Source organism: Telopea speciosissima, chromosome 9 (genome assembly GCF_018873765.1).
Source record: "Telopea speciosissima isolate NSW1024214 ecotype Mountain lineage chromosome 9, Tspe_v1, whole genome shotgun sequence".
Taxonomy (NCBI): domain Eukaryota; kingdom Viridiplantae; phylum Streptophyta; class Magnoliopsida; order Proteales; family Proteaceae; genus Telopea; species Telopea speciosissima.
This window is the reverse complement of record NC_057924.1, coordinates 54,100,104-54,120,268: the sequence shown is the minus strand read 5'-3', so window position 1 is coordinate 54,120,268 and position 20,165 is coordinate 54,100,104. Positions and strand designations below refer to the sequence as shown.

The following is a 20,165-nucleotide window of genomic DNA, read 5'->3' as shown; positions in this document are numbered from 1 at the left end:
TTATTTTCTCTACTCATCGTTCAAAGAGGCAAAACAACATATGATATTTCATTTATTTCCTTTGGAAATCATATTATCGACCTTGAACCATTGCTTAGATGTTATGGTAACAGGAAATGTGGTAAAAAGAGATCTTGTACGTGTTTTAACTATGCTATATCATCATGACATTTGGAATGGTGTACTATTCGTATTAGTATTGTAGGCACAAAGTAGAGGCTCAAATAGGTACAAGAGAACGCAAACGTGAGGTTGGAGCTGAATTAAGAGGGTTCGGACTACCCTTTGACATGGCAAAGGAGAGAACTACGAATATAATGGTGGTTTCCAATGTGAAGAAGCTATCAACAACCTGAAATTCAGTGACTTATGAGGGCTAGAACTAGTCATGTTTCTTATGGAAAAAGGCTAGGCACACTGTTGGTGTATCGTAAGCTAGCGCCCATTGTGTCCATCTTTCTCTTCCCCTTTCGAAATGACCTACATGCACCTCCTGAATGATATCCCATCCTATGCCCCTATTAGTGCTACCCACTAGCTTACGCACACCGGTGGTGTGCCTATCCCTCTCCTTGTTTCTTAATCTTACTTGATAATATATTTTTTGGAAAAAGCTTAGCATGCCACCAAGGTTCCCAACATGTATCTTCCTCTCACTTCTCCCTTTGGAAAAGATCCTTTTGCCCTCCTATGTCCAGCTCTGTGATTGGTGTATTCCGCTAGCTTACCAAAAGCTGGCAGCATGCCCAACCCTCTCCCAATGTTTTTAAAGGCTTGTATGACTATAAACTATATTAGTAAGGAACAGGTGACACTGCGCTCTTGCTAGCAATAAAAGAAAACAAAGATAGGTTATCTGGTTCTTATGTACTTTCCTGTGAGTGTTATTTCTTTTCTGCTTCAGCTAATTGATTAGTAGTTTTCATTAAAAAAAAAAAAATTGCCTCCCCCAAACCATAGGAAACTATTGAGAGAATCTAAGCAATTTTCGGTCTTAGGATCTCCATAGTGCGTAAAAATCTTCTTTCCTTTTAACAACCTTGAAAGATAGATAACTTATGACTATCAACTTATATCGATACCTGAATTTCATTCCCAAAACTCGTGAATTAGGAATCACAAATCTCCTTGTTGAATCAGACAACAAGGAGATTATAGCTTTATTGAAGATCAAAACCGTGTTCCATCACTTGATGTAGCAGTTGTCGTTGAAGATGTTCGTGAGTTATGTTTTGCTTTTGTATCTGCCTCTTTTCTTTTTGTTCCAAGGGCTATGAATATAATTGCAGATGCCTTGGCAAGGAAGGCCCTGTCTATCATGTGTGACAGATTGGCCGATTGCCATTCCCTGGCTTGATGATCTTTGTTTATCTGAAGCCACTAGCTGTACACATGATTCTCATCAGTAAATCTTCTTTGTACCCAAAAAAAAAAAAAAAAGAATTTCATTCCCAAAATTAGGTTTTCTAGACATGTTTTTCTAAACGAGCACCCCTTTTTGTGATCTGACAAAGTTGGTTGGAGCCCAGATTTTGTATATCTCTTTGTTCTTTGTTCATGTGTCAAATTTCAACGATGGCCTCCAGGATAAAAATCCTCTACAATACCGGCGGGGCGGTAGTGCACATCCGACGGCACAGCAGAGGCCATGTGTGCCATGTGTGCCACCTGGCCTCTGCTGTGCCGTCGGATGTGCACTGCCGCCCCGCCGGTATTGTAGAGGATCCTGGTCCCATCCCATACTACTATATCATAGTATATGAATCGAGTACAAGAACTGAGACCATACCATGTAAGAACCAAATTTTGGAATTGAAACCAAACCGATCCGAACCTTAAGTATGGATTCCAATAACCAATTCGGCTCAGTTCTAGATCACACCAAAACTCTTTGGAACTGAACCGAATCCAGACTGAGTACCTGGTTCTAGATCAATTGACACCCTTGAGAGATCACCATTGTTGCTTGAACCAACGGCCATACCGTTTTGCTTGGAAGGGTTCAGTTATTGTGGTGATTGATATCCTCTCCTGGCCAGATTTAGAGTTGCAACCAATTGATCCAGCATTTGAATGGTGAAGATGGTGGCAATGATCCAAGTACATTATGGAGATACCATGGGTCATTCTTCCAATTGGTTTTGTGGTTCCTAATAAGTGTATTAGGGTCCCAAATGTGTCTTATATGGATGAGCCAAAAGGAGATGTGGCTTTCACACAGGGATTAAAAACACCGAATCGGAGCTCAAATTGATCACTGCTGATTCGATTCGGATTGGATCAGAATCAGTCAAAATCTAAAAAATCTTTAATCGGCCCTCAGATCCGAAAACTCGATAATTCTAGGGTTTTGGTCCTAAAATCGGCATAGCGGCATGCAACAATCACAGGGCTTGATACAGGAGGGGAAAGAAGTCTTTTCCAAAAGGGGAAGGAGAGAGGATGACACAGACTAACGTTCTATAATGGTTGTCCTTAGAATACCTAAATGCACACAAGCATTTAGGAATTCTTGACTCACCATAATGCATTTCTAAATTTTACCATTATTTTGATTTTTAATTAAAACAATTAATTTTCACTATAATTTTATTCAATGTCAATAACTTTTGATTATTAATGCCATGTAACATTCTCTACTGAAATTCCAGTAAACGTTTTTGTTAGAATATGTTTTATGCTTATAAATAGCAATATATGCACTTACCATAATTTACTCATGACATAACTTATTCAAGCATTAATTGGAAATTCCATTTTTTTGGTAAGCAGGGGCAAAAATTGTCAATTAATTACATATTAAAATATTTTAAGTTTCAACTACAATTTTGGCAAACATATATTTGTCTATAAGTCTCATCTATATATAAATTTTTTTTTGTGGTTTGGTTATTTAATTGTTTGCCTTAATTAAAGAATATTGAATTTTAAAACATGATTTTATCATATTAAAAAAAATTCCTTTTCATTAGGACGGAAGTAAAGCAAGTAAGGCTAATTCTTCGGATATTAACACAAACAGGAAGAATGAGTAAGGAAACACTGGTATGCCAGAGAAGCTTTGCATGGAAAGAATGAAGCCTAAGCCTAAAACTGGAAGGGTAAAAATTGGATTCACTACAAGGTCATAGAGATTCCTATGTTTTTTCAAAGGTCATAAGAAGTTAATTCTCTTTACTTTGACTATAATTATTTCTATTTATTTATAAAATACTGTTATTGTATTTTAAATTTCTTTTAGTTTTGATCTTAATTCTGCCTTTCTCATCTTTATTGGATATGCATCATATTAGCTTTATTTACCATAAGAAAGATCTAAGCACAACAGTGCTGCAACTATTTCAACAGGGAAGAAGTAGAGTAAAGAAGGGGAAAGGTGGAGAAGGGAAAGAAAAAGAGACATGGTGATTTTGAAGCTTACCTTTCTCCTTTTCATAATTCTATGCCTCTCTATGATGCAAAGAACCAGTTTTGCCTCTAAAAAGGTGAGTGTTAGATTTTATTTTCTACCTAACAAAATTAGTTTAGTTTAGTAATGTTCATCTTTCACTTCTCTTTTTGATTGGAGTGATTTATATAGAGGAAAATACTATCTTGATACTTCCCTCTTGGTCTTACAGTCTTTTGTTGTATACCTTGGTGGGCATTCACATGGTAAACAACCATCTTCAGTTGATCTCCATGGAGTAATAGACTCTCATTATGACTTTCTAGGCTCTTTCTTGGGAAGGTCAAAGACTTTGGTTAAACTCATTCTCTATATTAAGCTGTGTTTTCAGTTTTTTTTTTCTTCCCTTCTTGTTCTTATTTTGAGTTTGTCATTGTATAGTAAAGAAAAGGCGATAGATTCAATATTTTACTCGTATAATTGGGATATCAATGGCTTTGCTGCACACCTTGAAAATGAAGAAGCAATGAAGATCTCAAGTAGGAAATGTTTCTTTTATTTCCACAACTCCTCTGTTTCCCCTGTTTTTATCATATTCATCTCTGTTTCACTTGAATTAAAAAATAAAAAAATAAAAAAATCTCTATTTCACATTTTGTAATTTTCTTCCTACTTAGAACATCCAGATGTCATATCTGTTTTCCTGGACAAGGGAAAGAAATTGCACACTACTCGTTCATGGGGTTTTCTAGGATTGGAGAGGAATGACAGAATTCCTTCAAAATCCATATGGCGAAAGGCGGAATTCGGTGAAGATATAATCATTGGAAACATCGACACTGGTTACCCTCTTCCTCAGTTTGTGGTTCTTTCCTATGGAAAATCTTTCACAATTGTTGTGACATTTAGCCTACCATGAAGTCGCACTCCCGCACTCATCTCATTGGTCAAATTTCAAATCCAAACAATGAAAACGAGTATTGACATTTTATTTCATGTCTAACGGAATCTGTGGCATTTTGTGAATCATTTCAGTTTTGAAGTGCTTTCCATATTTGCTCAGGCTGAAATTTGACCAATGAGATAGTTGTCAAGTTTGGCAAAGAATTCTGACCTCATGACAGGCTACCTTCACTAACAATGGTGACGTAAACTCAAACCTTTGCTTGCTATTGTTGTTTGTTTACTCTTTTGGTGGGTTGGTGGTAGGTGTTTGGCCTGAATCAGAGAGCTTTAATGATGAAGGAATGGGACTTGTTCCATCAAGATGGAAAGGATTTTGTCAAAACAACACCAAAGTTGGAGTTAGATGTAACAGGTCTTACCCATTTGTTGTATGGGTAACTCTTTGGATCATGAGTTCATAATCCAAATGCTGCTTATTTATTGAATAATTGGTTTCATAGGAAGTTGATTGGAGCAAAGTACTTCAACAAAGGCTACAAGGGTCCATTAAATGAGTCATTTTTAACTGCGCGAGATTACATTGGCCATGGGACACATACCTTATCAACAGCTGGGGGTCGCTTTGTTGCCGGAGCAAATATCCTGGGATTTGGCAATGGAACAGCAAAAGGAGGGTCACCGAATGCTCGGGTTGCAGCTTACAAAGTCTGCTGGCCACAGATGAACAGTAGAAGCTTGGAGTGTCCTGATGCTAATATAATATCTGCCTTTGATGCTGCAATACATGACGGTGTCGATGTACTATCTGTTTCTATGGGTGATGATCCGAATGATTATTTATCAGATAGTGTAGCAATCGGTTCATTTCATGCTGTTAAAAATGGGATTGTAGTTGTTTGCTCCGCGGGCAATAAAGGGCCTATGGTAGGTTCTGTTAACAATGTGGCACCATGGATCTTTACTGTTGGGGCGAGCACCATTGATCGTGAGTTCTTGACATATGTTCAACTTGGCAATAAGATGCACCTCAAGGTTCAATTTCTCCGCAAATTCCAATTTTAAATGAATGGAATCTACAGTTTAGATGAATCCAGAAGATTTTTCACTATAGTCCATTTACTCTCATTTTGTTTTTTGTTTTAATCTCTACTAGGGGCAGAGCCTCTCACCTGAAACCTTGCCAGTGAAGAAGTTATATCCACTAGTTCTCTCAGTAGATGCTAGAGCGAGAGATGCAACAAAACATGCTGCGTAAGAACTAAACCTGTTTCATCTTAGATGCAGATCAATAGGGGAAAATCCATGTTTAAATATAAGAACATTCTTTAATTTGCATGAGTTCTATTGACAACTTATATATTTGCTTGAAAATCATGAAGGCGGCTCTGCCACATTGGGTCCTTAGATCCTAAGAAGGTGAAAGGAAAGATTGTAGTGTGCCTATGGAGCCCCAATCAAATAACTGAGAAGGGAAAGGTAGTGGGAGATGCTGGGGGAGTTGGGATGATCCTTGTCAATGACATTTCTGCTGGTTATGAGATTATTCCTGATTTACATGTTCTCCCTACATCTCATATCTCTGAAGCTGATGGCCTCATTCTTTCATCCTACATCAATTCTACTAAGTAAGACTTCCTATAGCACTGCCCATTTTTCTCTAATTTGACTTAAATTAAAATGTCCATTATTGTGAATAATTTGTGACAGTTTATTGAGGTTTATCAACTTGCAAATTACTTAGACAGTATTTGTTCCTCTTAAGTTATAAATTGTTTATGTCTTAACATGTAGGAACCCTATGGCTTACATCTCGCCGGCAATAACAAAGCTCGATGCAAAACCAGCACCATCAATCGCCTCTTTCTCATCTAGAGGTCCCAACAGCATTACACCTGAGATTCTAAAGGTTGATCTTGATATTTTCATCTTAAAAGACGGAAGGGGTGGGAGAAGACCATTTATTTCTACTTTGATACTAAAACTGTGTTTATCTTCAAGCCTGATATTGTTGCACCAGGTGTAAGTATTATAGCTGCTTTTCCACCGGCATCCAGGCCTTCGAGTCTTGCTTTTACTTCACGTCGAGTTCTGTTCAACTCTTTGTCTGGCACATCTCAATCATGCCCAATTATTTCCGGCATTGTTGGCCTTCTCAAGGCACTCCATCCTGACTGGAGCCCAGCTGCAATTAAATCAGCACTAATGACTACTGGTGGGTTGATTCTCTATTTCTTTTTCAAATCCTTTCCCCACTTCCATTTCTCTTCATCTCTATTTATTCTTCTATTGTTGTTTGTTTTCAGCTAGAACTCAAAACAATATGAAAGAGCCTCTACTAGACTCCTCACACATCAAAGCAAACCCATTCGGTTATGGTGCAGGACATGTGAGACCAAACAGAGCAATGGACCCTGGCTTGGTCTATGACTTGTCCATCCAAGATTACTTGAACTTCCTATGCGCCGTCGGCTACAAGGATAATCAGATTGCCAAATTTGCCAAAGAATCATACAGATGTCATGTGTATCATCGACTAATAGACTTTAATTACCCTTCAATCACAGTTCCTAGTCTGTATGAATCAGTCACCGTGATCCGAACTGTTAAGAATGTTGGGTCTCCGAGCACTTACAATGTTCGCATCAAGGAGCCTGTTGGAATTTCAGTACTAGTGGAACCAAGAAGCTTGCAATTCAATAGGTATGGTGAAGAAAGGACATTCAATGTGACTTTGAAGTTGAAGGAAGGGAACTCTATTGATGATTACGTTTTTGGAGGACTTGTATGGTATGATGGGGTGCACAAAGTGAGGAGCTCTATAGTAGTCAGACTGGATTAGTGGGAAGGTTGACACTGAACCAATTATGACTACCCGAAACAGGTTCATCTGTGTATACTTTCGATCCATAAAAAGATTTTCATTTAAAAATCATCTGTTCATGCTGAGTTTTGGTGTACAAAATGTTTGAGATTGGGGCATTCCAGCTAGAGATTCTGATCCTTTGAATATGAACAATGATAAAAAGCACTCTCATTTGGGAAATATGGAAGTAATTGAGAGACTACTATATGTTTGTCAACATGCATATTTGATAGTTTTTTTCCTTTCTGTCCATTTGCATAATGATAAGTCAAATAAATTTCATTAGATTTGGTGCTATAGCTTGGATGAACTTTTTAACCCCTCCAACACCCCCCCCCCAAAAAAAATAAAATTAAATCAGTAAATCAGATGGAGCAAAAGGATCGGTTTATACAATGTAGTCCAATGGATCTAAATGAGCATCCACTGATGTATAGATGAGGGGACTATCCTCATGATTTTGAGAATGAACATGTTACCCTCTTTGTGCATGTGTAGGTATTGTGAAGAAATTAGGGCATCAAAGTAGCACTCATTGGCAAGTTATGAAGAAAGCAATTCTAGAGATATTTCCTTTCCTAGACCATCTCATGGTCAAAGCCTCAATCCTGGATGGTGCAAACTTAATTGCTATTGTGGAGTAATCTGAATTCGTCAACTGGATCTCTTTGTTTACTTCTCTGGGATGGCAATGGGTATGTTAATATGTTACAACAGTGAAAGGAGGCCTCCCTCTTGAATGGGAGTTTGGAAGCTAAGGCAGCTTTGGAGGTACTTCAACTAGCATTTCTTTGAATCTTTGGGAGTTTCTCTTTAAGATACACTTCATCAGTTTTTGAAATCAATTACTTACCAAACAGAACTTGTAACTCATTCAACTTATTTTACAAGCTTTTACAGCTTTCAATATCCCACTTCCATTATGTACCTTTTATTGGTATCAATGAACTAGCCAATGAAAATAAATATTATATTAAAAAGAAAAAGATTTGTACAAAAGTAAATAAAATTAACTAATACAACTTTCATGAATTTCTCTGGGATGGTAGGGAAAAAAATGGATAATTACCAAGGAATCTCCTGCCCATCCCAAGCAAAGAACTTTCCATTGTCATTGCTCTTCACACCATCGATGATGCTTAAGAGCTTCTGCACTGAAAATTCCTTGGTGAAGAGCTTGCTTTCTGGAACATTTCTCTGAAATGGCCTTGAGAGATCTGTATCCACTGTTCCTGGGTGCAATAAAATACAAATGACTGGATCTTTCTTCCGTGCGAATTCTACTGCCACAGTTTTTGTCACTGATAGAAGCAACCACATTTAAAAACTTATAAGTCAAAACAAAAGTTATGAAAGTACAAGGATGCTTCTTTTGCTGATACTTCCTCTATTCCACAAAGATAGTCTTGAGTTTGACGGTTTCACAGTCCCAAATTGTTTCTCCATTGTAAATACCACGATATGATTTTTTATTTATAGGGAGTGGATATTTGGCATGCCCGGACCCGATTTTTCTCTGCCACACCCTTGATAACTGCCACTTGGCAGTTCAGACAGGCCTGAAATTTTGTGAGCAGGTGGACCCTGAGTTCCTCTGCTCACATGTCACAGTTTCAGCCCAATCCAAGTATGCCAAGTTCTAGGACCACCAAGAGGGTGCACAGGACTACCATGTGGATGCACAGACATTTAACAACAACAACAAACTCAGCTCTATCCCAACTTAATGGGGTCGGCTACATGGATCCAAACAAAACAAAGTAAGGAAAACCGAGTCATAACCAAAAATGGGAAAGAAAAGATGGGAAAAGAGGGATGGGGAAAGAGGAGAAATGAAAAATGGAAAATGACAAATGAAAGATGAAAGGTAGTAAGAGGAAAGAGGCACAACCCAGCACATCAGGAGAATCTCAGCTAAGTTGGGTCTGCTACATGGATGATGGATCCTTGCCCTCCAATAGGCTCTAACCCAGCACATCAGGACATTCACAACATGCATTTATATGGTATGAACCATGTGCATGAGACATGATCATTCCTCTTCCTTTTAGTACAAATAAGAAAAATTTAAATGGGCATGCATGAAGTTTCAAAGTTAAGAATTTACACTGATTAAGTGCTGTCTTTGATGATCGATATGAATGCCAACCCCCTAATCGATTGTCTCCAATGGACCCTACTCTTGCACTTAAGTTTGCCACTACAGCAACATCCCTTTCAGTCCCAGAGCCTCCTCCCACTTTTAGAAGAGGCCACATGTGCTAATCAATCAATCAAGATTCATAAAAGTATGAATTAGTTTTCTTCAACAATGAAAGACGTGATGAAAAGAACAGATGTAAACCAACAGAAGTCAAAAGAAGCTTCCGAGGAACATAACTCTCAACAAAGGAGGGAGTTTTTTGAACAATCATAGTACTTCTCTCATCCAATGATAAAATTAAAATGGTGAGAGACGACAAAGAAAATATGTAAGAAACCAGTCTTTCTTACCTTGGTAACTAAAATGGGGCCCACTGCATTAACCTCATAAGCAAAGAGCAGAGATGACTTTTGTACCTTACTCAATGTTGTTTCTGTGCACGAGATGCAAGGACATAAGTTTCTACAAGGAGTAGGAGAAGGGTAGTAAAAAACAGAACTAGACTAATTATCCAAGAATTTGGCATAAATTAGTTTTAAGAGTTTTAAAATTCATTTCTTACTAGTTTATGAGGCATTATGAATTTTGAACTCTAAATAAGGTCAAGAGTCACATTCCAAAATCCGCACCTGGTTGCAACACATCAGGTATTGAAAGAACACCAGTTGCATTAATTAGAAGGTTTAAGGACCCATATCTTTCTCTTATGGAGTTCGCAGATGCCTGAAATATGATTCTGTATCAGGTGACTAACAATTAACAAAGCTGACCATAGAAGGCACCTCAAGACCATAGTATACCAAATAGCAAGGATCCAGGAGCCAAGAACAATAAAAACAAAAGAAATCAAAATAATAAGTTTGAAAGAAAAACCTATGAACTTTGGAAATACCAAAGGCATAATGCATTAGGTTGACAATTTTAAATAACAGAATAAATCCCAAGATGAAATACAAAACATTCAGACTTGAGAACCCTCTAAAAGTTAATGAAGCAAGCTATGAAAGAAGTAGAATATGACCACACTGCTATTTTAGAACTCACATGGAAACTTTGAAATAACTGAAAATATGTCCTACACAGGTTGTGAGAGCATGAAACTTGGTAACCATTGAAAGTGAAACAACTTGGACAGGGGAAAGCAACATCGTTGAGTTTCATATTAGTTAGATCAGACATATCACTTAGTTGGGTTTGGTTCCAGGATTAATAAAAACAACCTCTAGAAGCCAGCAGTTAACAAAGAGAACTGCAGAAACTGGAGGGAAATTTACACTTCCCTAATTACTATGGAAGAAAATTTGTTAGAGCAACATTTGACAGAAGCAAGTGCACAACAGACGAACTTAATAGTTTGCATCTTTTAAGAGAATACATTGTGCAGCCTGGAAATTATCAAGACACTTTGGACAAACAATAAATAAAAATCAGTGATGCCACAGTTATATGTTGAATGGACTCTGATCTATCAAATACATGATTGTGAAGCCAGGACACCGAAGAGCAGCATATTTGAGCCTAATAGCAAGGTATTCTAAGCCTGTTAGTATTTGTCTGCCATGAGGTTTAATTGTAGAGTTCATGGCATAAATCAGTTTCATATGCTCACAAACTTAAATAATGGATATTGCAGCCACGACAAAGTGAATGATGACAGCTAGTGGGAGACTGGATTCAAAATTATCCTTTCCAATTAAGATTTTCACATTATTGAAGCATAAATATTTTTGGAGAAGTTCCAACAGGTTGTTGTGTGCCATACACTCCCACAATTTATTGTTGATCTACAAATTCACACTGTATAGGTTTAGAGAGTTATATTTCTACTAGAACAAGAAAAAGAAATTAGCAGTTCAAAGTGTTCTTCTATTGGGAAAAATTCTGAAGGTAGAGAGATTGAGATATCACTCAGAAGACAACGAGGTCACCTCTATGGTATTCTCATTCGTCACATCCAACTGTAGTACGCTAAGGCGTTCATCAAACTTCCTTTTCAAATCAAGAAGGGATGTTGCTCCATTGGGATTCCGACATGTGGCAATGACGTGCCCTTTGTCTTTTTTCTCCAACAGTTGTCTAACCTGTAGAGCATCAGATAAGTTACACAAGTAGTGAGAGCAGCATCAAGAAAACAAAACATTATCAACTACTAAGGGTCTCTTTGGTATGATTTCTATTTGTGTTTATAACCTATTTTTGAGAAATCATTTGTGACAATAAATTATGGTCTACAAATTATAATCCTTTGGTTACTATTTGTACAATCTATTATATAATTAGAAATAGATTTGGTATGCCTATGTACATAATATATTATGGAAAAGAGAACTAGTATGCCTATGAGCATAATATATTATGGGAAAAAGAACTTTGAAAGGCAACATGACCCTTGCGCCCAGACACACAAGGGCACAAAATTACCATCCCACCCCCATAAAAGGTGGAAATTCACCCCGTTGATGCTTCCGCGAGTATTCCCATTTGCCCCCGCACTAATACAGGGGTCTCAATACCTTTCAAGGAACCCTCTCCCATATATTATATCACCCTAAAACTTTTATTAGAATCTATAAAATATTTGAATAAAGGATTCTTGGCCCTTTTACTGACACATATCATGGAGTACAAAGAGAAATAACTTTGTCAATACCATAAGAACCTTGTGGCAAATTATATGAATGTGTGAGCAATCATACACATAGCAATTGGAAAGGAAAAATCATCACTTTGTTTGCCACATGTCTGCAAAACTTGGAATGAGTTTAATATTTTTTTTATCATCAATTTTGATAAGCTTCTCTAATTTGCTCAGCAATTTGTCTATGATATGCTTCCCATTGTTTTTGTTGCGTGCTACTTGCCACATGTGCAAAATCCACAACATTCTCATCATCACTATCACTATCACTGTCTTCCCATTCATCATCGAACGTTCCCCTCTCTGCTTTTTCAAAAAGCCAATCCGATGCCCGCTTGCTTTCTAATAAAGTTGTGTATGGTTACACAGGCAATCACAATCAAAACTTGTGTCTTGAAATCATATGAAGGCATCATCTTCAAAATGGGAAAATGCTTCTTCAAGACTCCAAATGACCGCTCAATAACGGTTCTTAAAGACGAGTGTGTGAAATTGAATAGCTCCTCTGCTTCTTGTGGCCTTCTACGCTTAAAATCATGTTGATGGTATCGAACATTCCTAAAAGGAGCCATATATTAAGAACATTTAAAACCTCAATACTAAAAATTCTTCTTGGATAAGGAAACAAACAAGATCAATCATTTCAAGACCCAACATCCTTTATCAACACTACTAGGGAAAGTGGACAGCAAAAAATACCTGTTTGCACTTTTCACAGGACAAACATCATCCATATGGACCACAGTCAGTCTCTCACAAACTAAAAAACCTCAGTCCTTGAGCCATTGCACCAGCCCTCACTAGCAGATTTTGGTCAAGTGGAGAATACCCATGACAAAAGGGGTACTTCTGTACTACAGCCACATCATGCATTACTTTATTGCCAAGGCAACACATCTTGGCTGAAAATATTACCAAAAAATGCTATCACAGTGGTCAACTGGATATCAACCTACATCTGATTATGCATAGATCTTACAGATGACTCTTATGATTCAGCAACATATAAGCGCTTAGAGAACCATTTAAATCTTCAACTGCTGCAAGCAATAACTAATACAGCAAATTCTACATGCAAAGACTTTCACATTTTCAGATTTTCACTTGTGTCAGTCAATAACCAAAGCCACTATGGAAAAGAATCCTTGTGTAATTACTATTTCCCCATTACCAAACCTTGGTATATCAATCTGTTATTTAAAAAAAAAATTGATAAATAAATAAGTATTAAAAGAAATGGTTGGCAGTGGTAAAACAAATTTAAACACCCACACAGAGGCAGGAATGGTAGCTCAAGGTCTTTTAATCATGGTTTTTTTTTTTTTCTCTCTCTCTCTCTTCAATTGGTGACTTTGATTTTGCTTCAACCCTTGTTCCATAATTGTTCATTAGAAATGGTAACAATTATCATCACTAAAAACCTATTTTGAGTTTAAAATGAATTGATCTGGTCCTATATAGATTGCTGAATTAAAATTCAATCCCAAGTGACAAGACATTGGATGATCAAGAGGGCTCATTGATATTCAGAAATGAACAGTGGATGTTTCCTTTTCGAAGGATGACGAACAAATCCTACACAAACTACAGTATATCTAAGGCAAAACTCAAAGCCTCATACCATGAGAAGATGGGTGCCCTTAGATAGTATTGGTTGCCTTTATAGGGCAGCCAACACGATGGACTGGAGTACTTTTAAAATGCTGTAAAAAAAATAGTAGTTACTATAGAATAAGAAATGATATAACTCAATGGGAAAACTAGACTCTGCTCAACCAAGCCTTATCCCAAGTACTTGGAACAGTAATATGAAACCTCTATTATGCCAATCCCCTGAAATAGATAGAGAAGGCAAATCATGAAGAACAAATATAAGAACTAGTGCACTTAGGTGAACTTGAGAATGTCAAACATGTGATAAAATAAGGAAGAGTCAAAGGAGATGTTTGCAGTTTATTCATATGCTAATAGTGTCTGTTTTGGGATTTGTGAGAAGTGAAAGCCTTGAAAGAGCAAAGAGATGGCTAGCATCTTTTCTTTGTACAGAAGTATGTCCTAGAGTAGACAGGTTGTGATAAGATTCTTTTGCCCAACTGCTAATAGCTAGGAACTTGTAATAACTGCTGATTTTGATGAAAGATAAATATTTCCTCATTGAGAAATAGATGAAATTTCCAGGTTGGTTGTTTGATCCAAAAACACCACAATACTAGCATAACCAACTGGCCCACTGACAACCAATATCCCCAATCTTTACTATTTGTTTCTGCTTCCAGTGCTGCACTCAGAATTTATTTATTTGCACTAGTTTTTAGGTCAGCTAGGGCCTAATTTCTACTGACAGAGGCGCCAGCTTCTCCTCCCCTGTTCATGTCATGGATGAGAAAACTTTCCTTTTCCTTATTTATGCAAAATCCCAAATCTGTGCTTGTGACGAGCAACAGGCTTAACCAGCAGGACAAGCCGGCACTTACAAGCTATGCTTCTCTCATTCTTGATGACTAATGAGATTCAATTTGCTGCATTTCTTACAAAACTGTTTGCATTCACAATTTTTCAGAGGAAGAACCACCAAACTGTTTGCTTTTCTTACAAAACTGTCTGCATTCTACATCAGGTGTTATGTAGAAAGTTCTGTGTTGGTCAAATGATTAGAAAGAAAAAGCAAATGCACTTCTCATCTCACAAATGGAACGAATAGAACAGGATATGATCAAATTTGTGCACTATAGGGGAAGAAAGGCATTGATCACCAAACAAGGGTAAGAAATTGCACACCAAGGTTCGTAGATCTCCAGAACAAGGTGAGAGAGAGAGAGAGAGAGAGAGAGAGAGAGAGAGCTTACCTTCACTCAGGATGATGAGCAACCAAGAGCTTTCACGAGCAACCGAGAGCTTTCGCCTTCACGAACGGGAGAGCGAGACAGAGAGACAGGATTTGAGATTTGATGGTTTAAAATTCCCGATAAACTTAAAAATAAAAATAAAAATAAATGATTTGTAATCACAAATCACAAATAGGTCCAGACCTATTTGTGATTTTTTATTTTTTCTAATTTGTCAAAAATATAAATAAGCATTATAAACTATACTAAACATCTACAAAAATAGAAATTCATAAGATAAATACAAATACAAATCATACCAAAGAGACCCTAAACCTCCTTTAAGGAGAATTTAGCAGAAATCAATAAGAATGTCATGAAAGATGTTGATATCTGTTATATAAGCCAAAAGTGAAAATAAATAACTTACCTCCAATATGTCAACTTTAAGTTGGTGATACGAAGATATTAGCCATTTTTACTTGTCTTAGAAAAAGTAAGAGTCTCAATGGTAATTGGTATTACAGATCCCATTCATGTTTTGATACCTATGACATCCTATGGTCAGATGGAAACCATTTCCTTTCTTTGATTGTACCTTGAATGGAAATAAACTCAAGTTTCACTTGCACAGTTTTGGTTACCAAAGGTACCCTTAGTGTTACCCACTCAAGTAAGACTCCGCTAGTGTTTTTATGTTGCCGGTCCCAATCCCGTGAGTCAGGTCATCGCCCGGCATTATAAACATAGTTGCCAAGGTACCGCTAAGACTCCACTTGTGTTTTTAAGCCGCAAGTCCCAACCCCATGAATCAGGTCATCAGCCAGCATTGTAAACATAGTTGTCAAGGCGTTGCCTAGGCATCCAGGCGCCTTGGTCGCCTTGTTGGTGTTGCCTTGCATCTAGGCCCCCTCCAATGCCTTGGGTCACCTAGATGCAGTGACAACGATGAAAGCCTCATCATGGACCTTGTAAAATCAAATTAGCACTTGTCATGATCCAAAATTGGTTGGGCCCTAATTGAATTGGTACGAGTCAATGGTCATTAAAAATACCGTGTAGAAATGATTTTACAATAGATGTCAATTTCTGTGTACATTTATTTTCGAAATGACTTTACAATGGCTCTCAATCTCTATGTGCATTTATTTAATACTAAGTAAAGAGCAGCTAATCTAGGGAAGCCATTACATCAGAACTATGAAAGTCTATCACACTGCAGCTGTGCATGAGTACTAATTATAACCATGTGTCCAAAATATCTAATTTGCTTTTGTTTAATCGTAATCTAGGGAACCTATTTCATCGTGTAACTCTCATTTCTTCATCAAAGCATCAAAGCAGAAAATCCCAAAATACATTAACAATATCTTGCCTCCTTTATTTGAGGTCGGTGGTTCTGTCCTAGATGCAATTAACCCATAGAAGAAAGTATTCATATGAATCAGAATTTGTGTTGGAAGCAGAATATAATGAAAGCAATGATACAAGTGAAAGCCTACTATATGTACAAAATAGAAAAGTGAAACATTGCTTTTGATAGTGTACAGATTTAATCAACCATACTTACAAAATGGTATGCGGCATATGCGTTAAATCTGATGTAAAGAATTAAATCCATGAAAAAGAATCAAACTACTAATAAGAAAATAACAGAGCTATCTATCATGTAGGCATTCCATACAGAAGAAATCCAAGACACCTGAGAATATCCACATTCCACAAGCACCTGTAAAGATTAGGAAGACCTAACCTCCCTCACCCCCCCCCCCCCCAAATAAAAAAAATAAAAAAAAGACAAGACAAAATTATGTGCCTTTGGAGTAGGGACCTCCAAAACATGAGGAGCTTGAACCATAAAGGGGATAGAAAGTAAAGGCAAAAGAAAGAATTACAATATTCAAACATCAAAGCATCATTACCATGTAAGAAACCCCAACCCAAAAAAAAAAAAAAAAAACTCAACAACTGTTACATATGTCCGCAAATGGAAATGACCATTAATGGGACGTCTGGGAAACCATCAGAAACGATTAACACAAAACAGAGTCTGAGGATACGAAAAGCCAACCAGCCACAACCAAAAGGCACAAGATTAGTGAACATAACCATAAAAGAGAGACCTCCCAGGATCACGAACCAGCCATATAGAAACAGTAAAACGTCACAAATTCAAGCCAAGTAAATCATATAACTCAAAAGACAAACAAAACATAGAATTATTCTACTAATGCTCTCAAAGAAACTGCTCACAAATTCTAGCCCAATTCCTCTTGAAGCACCTTGCACCATTGACACCCCACCTTCCCATTTCAAAGCAGAACTGCAGAAAGAAGCCCTGCGGAATGATCTGAGAGTTATGGCCATGAAAGTTCGTGGCATCAGAAGCTTCATAGTTTACCCTCCACTCAGAATGGAAGAAAAGTCTGTTAAGCGATATGGATATCTGAAGAAAATAGAGAAACTTTTCTGTAGATAATCAAAACTGCAACTTTCTTTACCTACCCGTGAGAGGTAATTCAATGTTACCAGTTCTGTTGTCTTCACTCACAACATTTCTAACGTGAACGCTAGATTTGGATGTCACCAGTACCCCTATATTTTTGAAAAAGACAATTGAATCCTGCCATGTAAGAACGAATGCAATTCAATGCATCCATGAGCCACTGCCCCGATAGCAACTTGACAACTTTAGTCAGTCATTGAGAGTATTTGTTTTGTATTAATCTCTTCTGTCAAGAATCTTATTAATCCGCATTTTCATTGTTTTGTATTTGATTGATACACTAGCTCCAAAGTTGATGGAACACGTTAAATCAAATTCTTTCACCTATCCCATAGTAGGCTGGCTTAATCTAACACCATAAGACCGGGAAAAAAAAATTGGATCTTAGATCTGTACGGTAGGCTTGCTCATTAAACTTTCACCTATAACCTGAAAAAGGGAGAGGGATATATATGCTAACAGTATACGGTATGCTAACACCCTATGTGTCTATCTCTCTCTTTCCTCCTTTGAAATGACTCACTTACCCTCCAAAAGGAGGAAGAGAGAGACACATAGGTTGCTAGTATATGGTATACCGCTAGCATACACAACATTTTTCAAGGCTGCCACTTGCTCTAATGATCTTGGGCTTGGAAGAAAATTCTTAAGTATAGACATCTCGTTGGTGATGCAATTTGATCTAGCATTGATGAAAGTTGTGAACATATATTTGGCTTGACAACTGACATCCTAATGGAGTACTTATTTCCAGATATGGTGATCGTATAAGGTATGACGCTAGTTATGATAGAATAGCCAAAGTCTCTTCTATTATCCGAGATGGTAACTGGTGTCCAGGTCCTAGTACTTCCAGTAATCTGATCGAGGTTTGGTCTAGTCTCTTTGCTACTTTCTTGAGAATTCAAGGCTATGGTGGTTTAATTTTTGGCTTCCTAATTCTTCCTATCCAGGAGATCCTTTTCAATAGAAATTTGACTATTTCTAATTGTTGTTAATACTAGAACTCTCAAGAAAATTTGGATCACCTCTTCTTTTCTTGTCATTTTTCAAGATTTGCTTGGAAAGAGGTCCTAAATAAGTGTTGGCTACAATAAAGAATAATATTTTCCTTTTAGAGAGAATAAAGGTGAATCTTCAAAAGGTTTAGTGGTAAATCAATCTACGACTATATTGGAAAGCTTGCCTTTATTGTTGTCATTCATCATATTTGATAGGAAATATATAAAAGAAGATGGATCTCCTTGTCGCGCATTACAGAATAGATTTTGAAAACCATTACTTTTGAGATCAAATATAGACTTCTCCCCATTCGATCTGTAAAGCTGAACACTTTAAGACATAGACATCTAGCGAAATGTTGGGACCTTTCTCTTATCTCCCCTCGCTCCTTGGGTTCTTGATGTATCATCCTTTATTTTAGTGTTTCTTCCCCCTAAATTTTGATGTATCATCCTTTATTTAGTTGTTTTTCCCCCACCTTGTCTTTTGATGGATCAACTGTTGGTTATTTGTTTTTAGGCTTTTGAATAGGGTTCCCCTTAGGCTTGCCTCTTTGGCTTTTGTTTGTACAATGCTCTTTCCTTTTAATTTATTTTCCACTCATAAAATAAAAAAATAAAAAAATTACAACACATTAATGAAGGTACCAATTTTCATTGTCCAAAATACCCCTATTATGGGGGGTTTCGAGCTAAAGTTTTGTTAAAAGCTGCCTTGGTGCCAAGCTTGGTCCGTATCAACTATGGTTACACCAAGCAAGGCCCTTAATTATTATTATTATTATTTTTGGGTAAGAACCCTTAATTTATAGTATAGACAGCTAACAACATTTTGTTAGAAGGCTCCCTTGGTCCCCTAGGCACCTTGTTGATGTCACCTTGATTTTTTCTCTCCTCGCATGTCTAGGGTCACTTAGACGCCATGACAACTATGTAACAGATAAGGGTGTAAGAGTACACGATTGAAGGGAGTTGTAAGAGATTAAAAGGATAGCTAGTGTGTAACCCAATCGGTTGCTCACTGATGGGGCCAAAGGAACCTAATTGTGGGGGCACACGAATGGATCGTGTGCTTGAAACCCATGATCGATCAAGTCCACTTAAGGTCCAATGAGGAAGCCCAAATCCAAGCCAAAATATAACCATAATACTAGCCCATGCCAATGAATGCTTTAATTGACACTTCTCAACCATAGCCTTGATAGTATTGATGGTTGATGATGCTCTACCACATCACAAAAGTGCCCATGACTGTTAAAATTTTACCTTGATCATCAAATAAGATAAACATAGATTGCTTCAAGAAAAAGATCCTAGATCTTTCTCATTCTATTAGCTAGGGATGATTAATTCTTGCAATTTTCATGTGTCATGTGTAAGGATTACAATCTGGAAAATGCTCGAAAGGAAATTTGCAATCCGTTGATGACTCTTTTACTGTCTTAACGCTAATGAAGCCTTGAATTTGTTACTCCAGTACCTTGATCACAAAGATCTCTATATTTAATGATTTTCTTCCAAGCCTAAGAAGCATCATTTGGACAGGAAGCAGTCCAGATGGAATCAGACTAAAGATATCTAGAATAAACTCAATCAGTCCAAATACTTTTTTGTTTTTTTTTCTAGATGCAATTTTCCAGGTAAGGTTGATGATTTCAACAATGTTTGTTTCTTTCACCTTACAATGGCTAAACCCACCCTCATCTTTTGGAAGGTCAAAAACATTTTCCCAACTAATGATCGATATGAAGAAATATAGAATTCTTCTAGCCTTTCCAAGGAAAAGAAGACATAATGGACTCAATTATGGACATAGTAGATGAAGAAGCCCAAAAATGTTAGATTAATAAATATATAAATTTTACATAACTGATCTAACTAGTTCTAGACGACCC

At 37.2% G+C, this 20,165-nt stretch overlaps 2 protein-coding genes across 3 annotated transcripts; one reads left to right on the top strand and one right to left on the bottom strand.

The window, feature by feature from the left end:
• The first annotated feature begins 3,401 nt into the window (after positions 1-3,401).
• Positions 3,402-7,133, top strand: LOC122639097 (subtilisin-like protease SBT5.3). The gene is made up of 11 exons (XM_043831931.1): positions 3,402-3,485; positions 3,621-3,730; positions 3,830-3,927; positions 4,066-4,230; positions 4,598-4,706; positions 4,795-5,326; positions 5,448-5,545; positions 5,674-5,919; positions 6,086-6,200; positions 6,293-6,506; positions 6,598-7,133. The coding sequence occupies exons 1-11, from the start codon at positions 3,402-3,404 to the stop codon at positions 7,131-7,133; spliced, it is 2,307 nt and encodes a 768-aa protein (XP_043687866.1).
• A 1,058-nt stretch (positions 7,134-8,191) lies between these two features.
• On the bottom strand, positions 8,192-17,313 carry LOC122639323 (C-factor-like). Of its 2 annotated transcripts, none has more exons than XM_043832148.1 (6): positions 17,017-17,313; positions 11,226-11,381; positions 9,930-10,020; positions 9,651-9,733; positions 9,265-9,418; positions 8,192-8,458 (listed from the first exon to the last, which is right to left on the bottom strand). In XM_043832148.1, the coding sequence occupies exons 1-6, from the start codon at positions 17,155-17,157 to the stop codon at positions 8,223-8,225; spliced, it is 861 nt and encodes a 286-aa protein (XP_043688083.1). In that variant the 5' UTR covers positions 17,158-17,313; the 3' UTR covers positions 8,192-8,222. The 2 variants fall into 2 exon arrangements, with proteins under 2 accessions (XP_043688083.1, XP_043688082.1); XM_043832147.1 differs by having other exon boundaries at positions 9,930-10,023; positions 11,229-11,381; positions 17,017-17,312.
• Between the last annotated feature and the right edge of the window lie 2,852 nt (positions 17,314-20,165).

What these genes read in the sequence shown, in the direction of transcription:
- LOC122639097 (XM_043831931.1), top strand. Translation starts at nt 3,402, where the DNA reads ATGGTGATTTTGAAGCTTACCTTTCTCCTTTTCATAATTCTATGCCTC. An exon ending in GTTGGAGTTAGATGTAACAG is followed by an intron (nt 4,707 to 4,794) that starts GTCTTACCCATT and finishes TTGGTTTCATAG; the next exon opens with GAAGTTGATTGGAGCAAAGT. An exon ending in GCAATAAGATGCACCTCAAG is followed by an intron (nt 5,327 to 5,447) that starts GTTCAATTTCTC and finishes AATCTCTACTAG; the next exon opens with GGGCAGAGCCTCTCACCTGA.
- LOC122639323 (XM_043832148.1), bottom strand. Translation starts at nt 17,157, where the DNA reads ATGAAGCTTCTGATGCCACGAACTTTCATGGCCATAACTCTCAGATCA. An exon ending in ATGAGAATACCATAGAGGTG is followed by an intron (nt 10,021 to 11,225) that starts ACCTCGTTGTCT and finishes ATATTTCAGGCA; the next exon opens with TCTGCGAACTCCATAAGAGA. An exon ending in GCCCCATTTTAGTTACCAAG is followed by an intron (nt 9,419 to 9,650) that starts GTAAGAAAGACT and finishes TTGATTGATTAG; the next exon opens with CACATGTGGCCTCTTCTAAA.